Source organism: Bos taurus, chromosome 17 (genome assembly GCF_002263795.3).
Source record: "Bos taurus isolate L1 Dominette 01449 registration number 42190680 breed Hereford chromosome 17, ARS-UCD2.0, whole genome shotgun sequence".
NCBI lineage: Eukaryota > Metazoa > Chordata > Mammalia > Artiodactyla > Bovidae > Bos > Bos taurus.
In genome coordinates, this window is record NC_037344.1 from 46,029,407 (window position 1) to 46,041,592 (window position 12,186).

A 12,186-nucleotide genomic window follows, 5' to 3' on the forward strand; every position below is an offset into this window, starting at 1 on the left:
GATCTTCCCAACCTCGGGGTTGAACCCAGGTCTCCTGCATTGCAGGCAGACTCTTTACTGCCTGAGACACTAGGGGTTCACAACGAACTAGTGACTATAACAAAAGAGAAGCAGACTCACAGATACAGAGAAGAAACTAGTGGCCACAGTGGCGGTGGGGCGGTACAGGGGTGGGGAGTGGGAGGTACAAACCATTGGGTGTAAGATAAACTACAGAGCTGTACTGTACAACACGGGGAATACAGCGAATATTTTGTAATAACTGTAAATGGAGTATTAACTTTAAAAACTGTACAAAATTTTTTAATAAAAAATAATAAACCATATTTAAAGACTTGGTATATAAAAAGAATATAAAATAGCTTGATAATTCTTTAATATTGTGTTGAAATATTTTTGATATATTAGCTAAAATATGTTAAGTTAAAAAAAAAAAAAAAGCAGCACCAATATTCCATGTAATACATTAACCTGAGGAACACAGGGCTGCAAAAATCCCACTGTCTGTCATTCTTCCCTACCCAGGGAGGCACCCAGGGAGGCTCCTGGGTAGGGTGGGGCATCGTCTATAGCAGAGTCCCCAGAGCCAGAATGTGCTGAGGACATAGAAAGCACTGAGTAGAAGTCTGTCGAGTGAATCCCAGGATAGGATTTTACCCATGTGCGTTTCCCGATAGATTTTTGTCAAGAGACACACAGTCTTGCTTGCCTTTCACCAGCAAAAGATGCTAAGGACCACATTTTACTTAAAGGACATTAAGAGTTTATTTCATAAAAGTCACAACATATATTCACTACATAGTTGCATTCATCACCTTTCCTGTGCTATAAACTACTTTAAACACACAATTCTTTCCAATTGCTTATCTTCGGCCAAATTATGTGTAGATAATAGAGTGCCGCAGAAGCCAAAATATATACCCTATAAATAAAGTGCACTACTCTCATTTTTAGAAATAAAAAGTTGTTCATTACTTCTCCTGATATATATTAGCTGTGTAGAGTGAATATGCAGAGTTAAAAAAACAAAGAATTCTATGTAAAATAAAGACAGTTCCTTATTTGATTTGCTTCACCAGAAACTAAATAAGAAAAAAAAAATCCAAGTGTAAATCTTAGGAATACAGTGTTCTCACTTCTAGGTGCTCTTGGGCACAAGGATATAATGCCAAGTTACAGGTGACCTGGCTTCTGGAATCACAAGACACTTAGAGCGGGGGCCAGCCATACTTTTCACCAAACACTGGGGTCTTTGCCTGCATCAGGCAGGTTCACCCCCCCAGGGGCACTGTCACCACACAGGGCACTGTCACAGGTGCCGAGGCTGGTACATCTGAGGACCCCTCCTCCCTGTGGAGGGATAGAGGTTAACCCCTCCATCAACATGCAACTGTGTCCCACCCTCAACACAGCAGGAGATGCTTGAAGATGACTGTTAACACTCATCGTCATCAGGGCAGTTCCTTTATGAAGGTGCAGAGGAAGATGGGAGGTCTACAAAACCACAGAGAAACTCACCAGGAGACAAAGCAGAGGTGAGGGGACAGGGCGGGACGGTCGTGGGGGGCGGGGCTTTAATGCTATCGCCGTCACAGTTTTCAAGGAAGATTTTCCAGTATCAAAAACAGGTTGGAATTTCTTACCCACACATTTCACAAGCACTCTTAGTGCTGTCATCACAGTGCAACCTTTCGCAGTCTTGCTTCCCAACAACTCCATGGTGTTTTGGTTCACATCTAGGATCGCAAACCCTAGCGTTCCACGGGATCTCGCCCAAACATGGGGTCGTAAGGATCATTCCGTTTCCTGGGGGGCTGAGTCCAGGTCTAGGCCTATAAATAAACATCAACTCAGAAGACACAGCCAGTGCCACCCCCCACCTCCCTAGGTCCGTCAGGACGGGGTTCTTGATTCTCCCCCGCACTCAAGAGCAGCCTGCCACGTGGCTCTGTCAAGGCATCTTTGCAGCAATGTGCAGTCACGTACTGTACCGTGCTACTCTCCACTGTAATCCACTCTTTGGAAAACTGGAAAAGTATTTGCAAGTGATGAGGAAGAAATCCTAGGGATGTTATGCCTTGGAAAACGGTGGCTCTTCTGGCCCATCATGAACACAGAGAAGGCTCAGGTGCCAGGAAAGGAGGAGGGGGTGGATTTTAAGGCTGACTTTGAATCTGAAGAGCAAAAACTCATGAGGAAGGGGCTGAGATGCTTTCGGAGCAGAAGACTCCACCCTCGGTGGAGCTCTTTGCCTTAGCGAGATCCCCATGCACAGACAGGGGCTGGGCAGCCAGCGTCTCCCCCCCACAGCCCTGGGCATCAGCAGAGGCCCAGCGCGGCCATGCGAGCAGACATGGGGCTGGCCCAGGCTGACACCACCCTGCAGAAAGAATCACTCTTTGGCAGGTGCCTGGCATTGGGGACCCTGTTGTTAGGTGGAGTCGGCAGGTAGAAAACATGCTCATGGGCAGCTGCCTCAGCCCGACCCTCCCCTGCATACAGCAGGACTTTGGTCCAAAGTCCCCATCACAAGGCAGAGGTTAAACTTCTCACCGGTGCTATGGCCCCTGTGCGCCCAGTGTGGAGGGTCCTGTGCTGTGTGTGCGCTGGCAGGGATGAAATGGAAGTGTGTGCCCCAGGGTCCCACCCTCTCCTCTGTGTATCAGGCTGCAGGCAGACTGGCAGACTCTGTCACACGGGCAGATCACAGGTGAGAACAGCTCTCTCGGGGCTGTGACCCCCGGGTCCAGACGGTAACGAGGAGAGGGTCCCAGTGGCGACAGCAGAGCGTTGCTTGCGTTCTGTTTGCAGCAGGTAGAGGGGTTCTGAGCAGCAGGCCGGCCGGGTCTTCAGCCTCTCTGCTCACACGGCAGACAGGTCCACTCGGTGTCCGGAGTGACTGCTCTTGTCCCAAGGGCTGAGCCTGGTGGAGCCCGTAGCAGGCCGGGTCCCATTCATCTGCAAACCACAAAGGAGTGAGGAGTGAAGACTCTGCTCCCAGACAAGAAACCCATGGTGCCCTGGGAGTGTGGAGAGCAAAGCCTTGGGCCAGAAAGCTGCCTGAGAATCCTCCCTAGTTTGAGGAAGGGGCACTGCTCCCCAGAAAAATGAGCACTTTTCCCCACCTTCTTGGCAAGCATTTGCCTGCCTCATAGCCCCCAGTTTCTGGGGTGCACTCAACCCTGCAGTCATTTACTCATCGATCTGTCCTTCCTTCCTTCCTTCATTCATTCGCACATGTATTCATTCATTTGCAAATCTATTCGTCCATCTGCTTATGCAGTCATTCCCTCTGTGTTGATTTATGGAGCAGGCGATGCACCAGGGACCGAGGTAGGCTCTGAGGTCACTCCAGTGAGCCAAGCTGATCGGACTTTAGTTCTCGTGGAGCTTGCATTCTGATGGGAGAGGCGGACAATGGCCATCAAGCAAATGAATAAACTGAACAATTCCCGGGAGTGGCAGGCAGGTGTATGATGCTGGAATAGGGAGGGAGCACCTTTGTTCAGTGCTGTCCGGGGAAGACTTCCTGAGATGGGATCCCTGAGCAAGGACCTGACAGATAGGAAGCTGCATTGCAGTGAGAACGAAGGACACTGCTTGCTCCAGGCTGCCTCGGGACCCTGCTCAGGGGTCTGCAGGGCAGAGAACAAGGAACCACACATCCAAGCCCAGCACTGAAAAGTGCGTGGCTTGTTCAGACCCCTGATCACTCATGATCAATTTTTCAGGCATCTGTAGGGGGAGGAGCCCTGATGTAAAGGCCGGGCTGTGCCAGCAGACTTCTGTGCCTCTGTGGGTCACCAGTGTGTCCAATGTCTGCGTCTTGGTCAACTGACCTTCCATCCCCCTGAGTCAACATAAGAAGTTCTGATCCTGGAAAGTGCAGGAGAGAGGTTCAGGTGACTTCATGAGGAGGGGACCTTGTTGGGGTGTGACATCAGCTTGTGCCACCAGCAGGCCTATGTCAGGTGTGAAAGGGTCAACTGACAAGCACCAGCACCTGAGCTGAGCCTCCATCACCTCGACCTGGGCAGCCATTTGCCCCGACACAGATGGTGCGGATAAAGGAGCTTAGGGAAGGAGGAAGCAGAGGGGCCGGGGCTCAGGACTCGAAAGACACAGGCTCGGGACCCCTTGGTCCTCAGCAAGGTGGGAGCTGTGTGCAGCTCAGTGAAGCTGGAGCAAGTCCCCGGCCGGCAGGGACTGGCTTTGCAGGCAATAAGGATAAGGAACAAGAGCCCTGGGTCAAGGTGGGCCAAGGATGGAAGGCACTTGGAGAAGGATGGGCCGGCACAGGAGGGGTGCAGACAAGACACCACACGCACTCACAATGTCCGAGCTGAAGGGCTTCACGTTGGCCTGGCGGCTGGAACTGCTCGTGAGGGACCATACCTTGGTTTTATGCTTGAAAGCCGCTCTCACCTTCAAAAGCAGAATGGAAGGCTCAATGGAAGCAATTTCAGAAGTGGAAAAAGCAACAATAAGAGGTCATTCTAAAAGGTCCTGAGGAATTTTTGCTGATGCCAGGCCCAGAACACTGCACATGGGGTGAGACAGGATTCGGAGGTATTGGGTCCAGTCAGTGGTTCCAGAGCTGTGCTGTGTGTCATTGATTCGTTTGGCAGATACAGACTGTGCCCATCCCCCGCACCAACTCCCGCCATACCCAACCCTGCACGGGGAGAAAGCTGGATCTCCTGGTCTTTGCTGACCTCACAGCTCTGGGTGAAGAGACAGGACATGCTCAACAATGAACAGCATGAGGGCAGGGCATGTGACTGGCACAGACATCACCCAGAGCAGTAAATGAACAAATGCACGAGTGGGGCAGGCTGTGTGTGGTTCTGAGGCTGCTCCCCTTTCTGCTCCCTCTGCCACGTGGATCAGTCTCAGCCTCTGCTAGGGCTGCTCTCTGGTCTTTGCAATCATGTGACCTCCCTCTTCCATTGGCTTCCATCGTCCTGGGCAACTCACCCTGCGTGTTCCACCCCACATCTCCTTCCTCTCTGCCTGACCTCTCCTGTGCAAATGGACAGAATCTCCTGAAAGAGCACAGAGCGGGTGTTCCCACCCTGTTCTCAATCATCATTCCAGAGGCATTTCCCCATAATCCCAGCCTGTTGTGTGTGTGTGTGTGTGTGTGTGTGTGTGTGTGTGTTGAGTCACTTCAATCATGACCAACTCTTTGCGACCCCATGGACTGTATGTAGCCCACCAGGTTCCTCTGTCCATGGGATTCTCCAGGCAAGAATGTTGGACTGGGTTGCCATACCCTGCTCTAGGTGATCTTCCCGACCCTGGGATTGAACCCCTGTCTCACGTCTCCTGCAGTGGCAGGTGGGCTCTTTACCACTAGTGCCACCTGGTGCAAATACCGAGAAACATGGTACCAAACCCACAATGTAAGGGTAAAACTTTTCCTATGGATTACTGGTCCTCAGAGATGGGATCCAGAGCAGCCTGCACCATCCCGTGGCCAAGTACAGGGCAGGGGCAATGGCCCAGATTGCACCAAGAGGAATGAGCCCACTCCAAGTGCCCCAGTGCCCTTGGAAGCCGCATCACAAAAGCCCCGTCTCTAATCCCTGTAGTCAAGAGTCTTCCTTACACCCCAGGTCAGCTTCCTGTACGCCTTGGGGGAGGGTTTGCTGGGAGCCCATCTGCATCTCACTCTCCCTAATACACCAGATGCCAAGCAAGGTCCTGAGTCTCCAACTGAGTTACTCTACACTGTCTCCATCTCCCCTGGTCCTCCATGCAGCCAGCAGCCCCTGGGTGACATCAGTGAGGGAGGATTTGTGTATGTTGCTTAGCAACCGGGATGAGGGAGGAGGGACTGATGTGAAGCAGCCGCCTGCACACAACCTGTTACAGAAACCAAGGCTCATTCAGCGTTACAGTCCCAGAAACCAGCCAGATGAGGCCACACCTTTCCTGCTCTCTGTGCCCTTGCAGAAATGAAAAACCAGCTTCATGTTGGCAGGAAGTGGAGCAGACATACCTCTGAATTCAGAAGACAGTGAAAGAGGAAGATGAAAAATCCCTGGGAAGGAAAGGGAAGAAAACGCAGAATTAGAGCCTCTTGCATTTTTGTTACAAACACTTTCTGAGGGTTCCTTCCAATGTCACCCATGGACTCTAGAGTGGCATCAGCACGGCTTGTTGTTGGAGAGGATGTGAGCAGGCTGTGATGCTTCACCATGAAACCATGAGGATGGAAGGGTGTCCTGTAACCTAACATAGATGCAGGCAGACACCATGGCCAAGATACAGAGACAGGTACATGCCCAGATTGGCTTAACCTGGAAGAGGAGCAAACTTGCTGGGGAGGACAGGTGGGAGGGCACGAGCCTACCAGCTAAACAGCCCTTGTGTCCTCACCGGCAGACCAAGTATGATGATGACAACGAAAACAGATCCAAGACGAGGATGTCCCCAAACATCTAGAGACTTCTCCTCTGTGTCAGCACTAGGCAAACACTTCATCTCATTGAGTGCTAAAAGCAGCCCCATGAAGTGGGTCTTATTACTGTTCCCGTTTTATGGAAGCGGAGACCAGGACACAGAGGATAAATGAGGAACCCAGGACCTATGGTGTGTAAGGGCTGCTGCCACGACAACCTATCCCCTGTCACCATAACAACCAGAAGAAAGCTGTGTATAGGGGCTTATTACAGATTAAAAGTGCAACACAGCTGCTGGTCGTGAAGACCCAGAGGCAGCAAGGACATCACGGTAAGGGCTGAGCTGGGCCGCAGTGACACTGGCCGGGATTCAGCCCGCAGCTCGGCTGTGTAGGCTATGGATGGCAATGAGCATTCGCCTCTGTCCTTCCAGCAGGGGCTTGTGGGTCTGGGGACTCGGACTCTGGGCATCTCAGATCTCCGGTTTTCAGGCCGTTACCTTTTCTGTCCTTCCATGTAGAGGGCAGATGAGAACTCAGAACCTGAGGTACCTCCCTCTTCACCACCCCTCCATGCCCGGCTCCCTTTTAGGAGCCACCCACATGCTGATCATCTTCCATTCAAGCTGGATGTATCTCCCACAGGTACTTCCCTGAAAGATGAGGCAACCCTGTTGTAAATGGGGTCCTCCAGGCCCTGTTTGCTCAGAGACCCCAGTGTGTGCCCCATCCATGCCTCTGTCCTCTGGGATGCTCCCACCCTACGGGCTCAAAAGGTGAACCCCTGTGGAGGGAACAGATCAGAGTGTCTCCTTCCTGTTGCCATGGCAACCTGCACCCACTCATCTATTCACAAAGCTGACAGCTCCCAGGCTGACAATCCCATTGGGCCCTCACCTGTAAGGAGTTGAGTATGGCAAACATGTACTGGAAGACCATGGCCTGGTTGTTGACAGCAAGCACGCCAAAGACCCACGAGGTTCCCAGGATGGGCAGCAGCACGGCCACAGCTTTTGCGGTCAACCTGCCAGAGAAACAGGGATGGGCACTCTGGTGATGGGCAGACAGGGAGGGTCCAGATGCAAGGCTTCTGGCTGGGAGCAGACAGAGCCGCTGCTAGAAGTGAGACCTGGCTCCTGCCTTCAGGAGACCTTGGGTGAGGCGCTGACCACCCCAGATGTATAAGACAAGGTCGCTGCCAGGCCAGCCCTGGGCCAAGCTGATCCAGGGCTTGTTCTGCTCCGGTTGGACTGCAGCCCGTTCTGGGCATCTGGGAGCCAGCACATCCACTGGGCAAACTTGGGATGGCCACCCTGACTCAGCCGGTGGTGATGCTGACGCAAATGCTGATCCCAGGTGTCACAGAGGGAAGCAGAGCTGTGGGGCTGGGTAGGGTGGGAGACACACCCAGTGCTGGGGCACCTGCAGCATCAGCCCTGAGGCTCCCCCTCGGAATGTGAGTTCCTCGAGAAGAAGGATCTCGATTCCCCAGTGTCTGGAAAGCCCAGATAGAGCTGGTGTTGAGGCAGTGCCCATGAGGTTGTCTGAATCCTGGTTGTTTCTGATATGCCCTGCATATCACATGCTAACTGAAGCCCAGGCTACCTGACTCCTGCAACAGCTCAGCTTTCCATGGGGATGAGGGTGGAGGGAGGCTCTGCATGTGAGCTTTAGAGAAAAGTCTGGAGGCTGATGGGAGCCGTGCTGCCCAGGTCAGCAACCGGCACACCCCTCGTCCTTCAGCGCAGTGGCTGACACAGTCTCGCTCACTGGAGGGTGAGTTGTCTGGAGGCTGGACTTTGCATCTCCACAGCCCCAAAGCGCAGCAAGGCGCCAGAACCTGCAGGCTCTCAGGAAGTGGTCACTGAACGGATGAAGGAAGAGCTCACAGATGAGCCCGCAGACGTGGGGGACATGGATCCAACCCTTTCCGGAAGGTGGTGTAACAGCCCCAAGGCACTTCCGGGTCAGAAAGCCAAGCTCCCGGCACTGACAGCTCCTGGCGGCAAATTCCTGAGAAACCAAAGGTTGTTCCCGCATGTCAGCTCTCAGGGAAGCTGCCGCCGTGTGTTATCATGATGTTAACATCGTTAAAACACCCGAATCTGGGAAATAAAATATCGTGAATGATTTAGGTTCAAACTTTAGATCCTGGAAAAATATGTAATTGAAAGGAGCAGCCGCCGACAAATCGGTATCAAATGTGCTACTTTAAAGGGATGGTTCATTTTTACTTTAAAAAAGAGAGCAATAAATGATAAGAATCTTGGGAGAAACTCCTCTAGTTGAGGCTCTCTGTGGGCTTGTTAACCAAGCTGCCAGGTCTTGTCAAAGGTGGAAGGAGCGGGGTCCCTGAACAGTCGAAGGCCCGGGAGGGGGACGCTGTCCACATGCACGTATGCATGACGCATGTACGCACCACGCACGCACGCAAGCAAGCATGTGACTCCTTGATGCCCCGCCCCAACTCGCTCCCCCCAGGGGCGGGGCCTGCGTGGGGCTCCACCTCCTGCATCCTCTAACCACCCAAGGCTCCGCGTGGTTCACACCTCCCTCCCCATCCCCAGGTCCCTGATCTCACTGGGAAAACTCAATGTTCTCTGCTGCTTTCTGGGGAGTCTGAAGTCATGACCAATAAATAAGAGATGAGAAAGCAGGTGGAAGGCAGCCCATTAGGGCTCCAGAGGAAGCATCTGATCCCGTTAGTCACTGAGCATTGATTGAGCTGATGGGCAGGAAGGAGAGGCTTAGACTGAATCCAAGAGACGAGGAGCTGGAAGTGTCCCAAGGAGGCTGTGTTGCATCTTCCAGCCCAGCTTCCAGGGCTCCTGCTTCACCAGCCCAGGGAGGGGGTGGTCACTCTAATGACACTAAGAAGGGAGTGAGAGAGCTACTCAGGGTCCAGCTGCACCACGTGAAGAGGAGTCAGTGCTGGGTGACATCAGAGTCAGGGGTCTGTCCAGAGAGACCAGCTGGACTCTCTTCAGGAGGTCGGCCCAGGGCCGTTGTGTCACTTGAAGGACACAGGACACGGGAGGGCACAGTGGCATTGCCCCAGTCATGGTTCCTCAGAGAGGCAGAAACACCCTCCAGATCACAGCCCCATCTCCCATGTGTCAGCCTCCACTCCGAGACCAGGTCCCCGTGGAGAGCAGGCAGGTCATGGGCTCAGCCGCCTCCTGGGCCATGATGCATAAAGAGGGGACAGGGGCCAGAGAGAAGGGGTGGGTGTGAGTTGAGACCTAGGCTGCTCTGGGCACAGCCAGGCCAGTGGTCCCCTGGGTGCCAGGTCAGAGGGGCAGCAAGAGCCTGTGCTGGAGACAGACCAGGGCCCTGTCCGTGGAGGGAAGGGCCTACAGACTGAGGTTGGGGTGAGGGAGGGTCGGGCTCCTCCCTGGCCAGGCCCCTTGGCTGGGGACAGGCTGCCTCATGGAGCAGTGCTGCCTGTTCTCGCTGATGAAAGAGGAAAGCAAGTGATCCTGACCCAGGAGCATCTCCAAGGTTTCCAGGGGCTGAAAAAGTCCAAGAAGCCAGAGCCACCTGTCAGGTTAATTTATAGTGTTTGGAATTCATTACAGAATAATTGTCTTATCGATTTGCCGCAGATATATTTACTCTTTTCCCTTTCAGATCAGAAGAGATGTAGTGTAGCTAAAGTAACTTACAGAATGCTAGCTGCCTAGTAACTGTGCCGTGTTTATAAGTCACTTCAGTCATGTCCAACTCTTTGTGACCCCATGGACTGTAGCCTGCCAGGCTCTTCTGTCCATGGGATTCTCAGGCAAGAACACTGGAGTGAGTTGCCTTTTCCTTCTCCAGAGGATCTTCCTTACCAAGGGATCAAACTCGCATGTATTACTTCTCTGGCATTGACAGACGGGTTCTTTACCACTAGCACCACCTGGGAATCCCGGTCTCTTTGTGTAACCCCCTAAATTCCCTGCAAGGAGCCACCTCTCCCACTTCCTGGCCCTGTGGTTTAGAGGTGCTGCCTGCACCCCAGAGCCAGGATGGACCATGTGACTCAGGCCTGAGTTAACTGCTGACTTCCATCCACTGTAACTGATTCATGAATGGGCATATGGCCTGGTCTGAGTCTGCTTGCAGGCTCAGGACCTCTGTCTGATTTTGAGGGAAAGAGACACACTTTCCCATGGACTTGAACCTTCTTTGGCAGCCATTTTGTCACCAGGAGGCACAGTTCATCTCAGGGTGAAGCCAACAGATGATGTGGGGCAGAGAAATGCAGTCAGACTGGGTCCTGGACTAAGCCATTCTAGACTCACTCCTAGACTCATGGTTGCCTTTTGCTTGAATCAGCTTGTGTTGGGTTTTCTGACACTTGCAAGCGGCAGATCCCCAATAATGGGGCGAGGAAACCCCAGAAGGCAGCAAATGTGAGTGTGGAGACACCTGCTCCTTCTGTGGATGGATCAGCCCCAGCACAGGTCAGGCCAACCTTTGAGATGGCAGCTATCACCCCCACCACACAGATCAGCAAAGCAGGGTGCTATGGGATTGAACAGCCCATGAGGTCTCAGCAGATGGTAAGGGCTGAGCCACAACCGACGCAGCAGGACAGTCAGGCTTGAGTACCTCTGTACCCCACCACAAGCTCCTCTAACTCTAGGGGTGAAGCTGTCTCTGGAGGATCATCCAATAAACCCCCTCTTTTACGGATGGGGCAGCGAGCTTGGAAAGGGGGCTGCTCCTGGTTGAGACAGATGAGGGCATGAGCTCTGTGCTCCCTGTGATGTCAAGTGGACACAGAGCTAGCCCAAGAGTGTGACCCGCCTTCCTGCCACCCCCACAGCATCAGTGGCGGGGTGGGGCATGGCTGACAGCCCCGGGTCCAGCTTACTTGAAGGCACTGGGATCTCCATGTATCTTGTAGTTCTCGGCGCTGATCTGTGAAATGACCCTGGTCACCGCGATGAGGATGCCAATGTTGACCTGCACGAGGAGCACAGGAGACAAGGTAAGGGCTGGAGCGCACCTGCAGGACATCTGAGTCCACCTGGGGGCACCCACTCCCCAGCCGGGCTTCTCGAGCAAACAGGTAGCATCTCTGGGAGAAATCTAACAGTGTCTTTGAACTTTCACCTACACAGATCCCCTGCAAGACTGCTTCCAGGAGCACACATCTATGCTAGAGAAAAGACAGCCCAACATCCCAGGGCTAGTCCCCAGAAGCACATCAAAGAAAGCACCTCTCAGGCCTCCCTGGTGATCCAGTAGTTGGGAATCTGCCTTGCAACGTGGGGGACACGAGTTTGGTCCCTGGTCCAGGAGGATCCCACATGCCGTGGGGCAATGAAGCCCGTGGACTGCAACTAATGAGACTATGCTCTGGAGCCTGCGAGCCACACTACTGAGCCCACGCACCAGTAAAGCCTGCACACCCTGGAGCCCATGCTCCACGACAGGAGAGGCCACTGCAGTGAAAAGACCACGCATTGCAACAAAGAGTAGCCACCTGCTCGCTGCAACTGGAGAAAGCCTGCGTGCAGCGATGAAGACCCAATGCAGCCAAAAATTTATAAATAAATATTAAAAGAAAGAAAGCAAGCACCGCTCCACTCAGCATTGAGGTAAGGAGGTTGTGAACTTCAGCATCAGACAGAACTGGTTCCAATTTCCTTTCACCATGTACTCCCTGGGTGTGACACTGAAGTCCTCTGAACCTCAGTTTTTCCACCTAATAAGTATTAACACCCACAGTACAGTCTGAGTGTTGGAAAGATAGGAAATCACATCTCCAAAGCCCCAGTACAGCCTGA

General features: G+C 53.0%; 1 protein-coding gene and 1 long non-coding RNA gene across 3 annotated transcripts in view; one reads left to right on the forward strand and one right to left on the reverse strand.

Moving 5' to 3' along the window:
- Positions 1-740: 740 nt before the first annotated feature.
- The window catches only part of ADGRD1 (adhesion G protein-coupled receptor D1), a 175,595-nt gene continuing 164,149 nt past the window's right edge, over positions 741-12,186 (reverse strand). Inside the window, exons 21-25 of one of the 2 annotated variants that reach the window (XM_005217662.5) lie at positions 11,268-11,359; positions 7,304-7,430; positions 6,005-6,046; positions 4,333-4,425; positions 741-2,958 (exon numbers count right to left, since the gene is read on the reverse strand). In XM_005217662.5, the coding sequence (XP_005217719.2) occupies positions 2,863-2,958; positions 4,333-4,425; positions 6,005-6,046; positions 7,304-7,430; positions 11,268-11,359 (450 nt within the window). In that variant the 3' untranslated portion in view covers positions 741-2,862. 2 annotated transcript variants of the gene reach the window in all.
- Positions 7,773-8,548, forward strand: LOC132342607 (uncharacterized). Its single transcript, XR_009491054.1, has 2 exons — positions 7,773-7,862; positions 8,220-8,548. It is a non-coding gene; the product is annotated as an uncharacterized lncRNA (long non-coding RNA).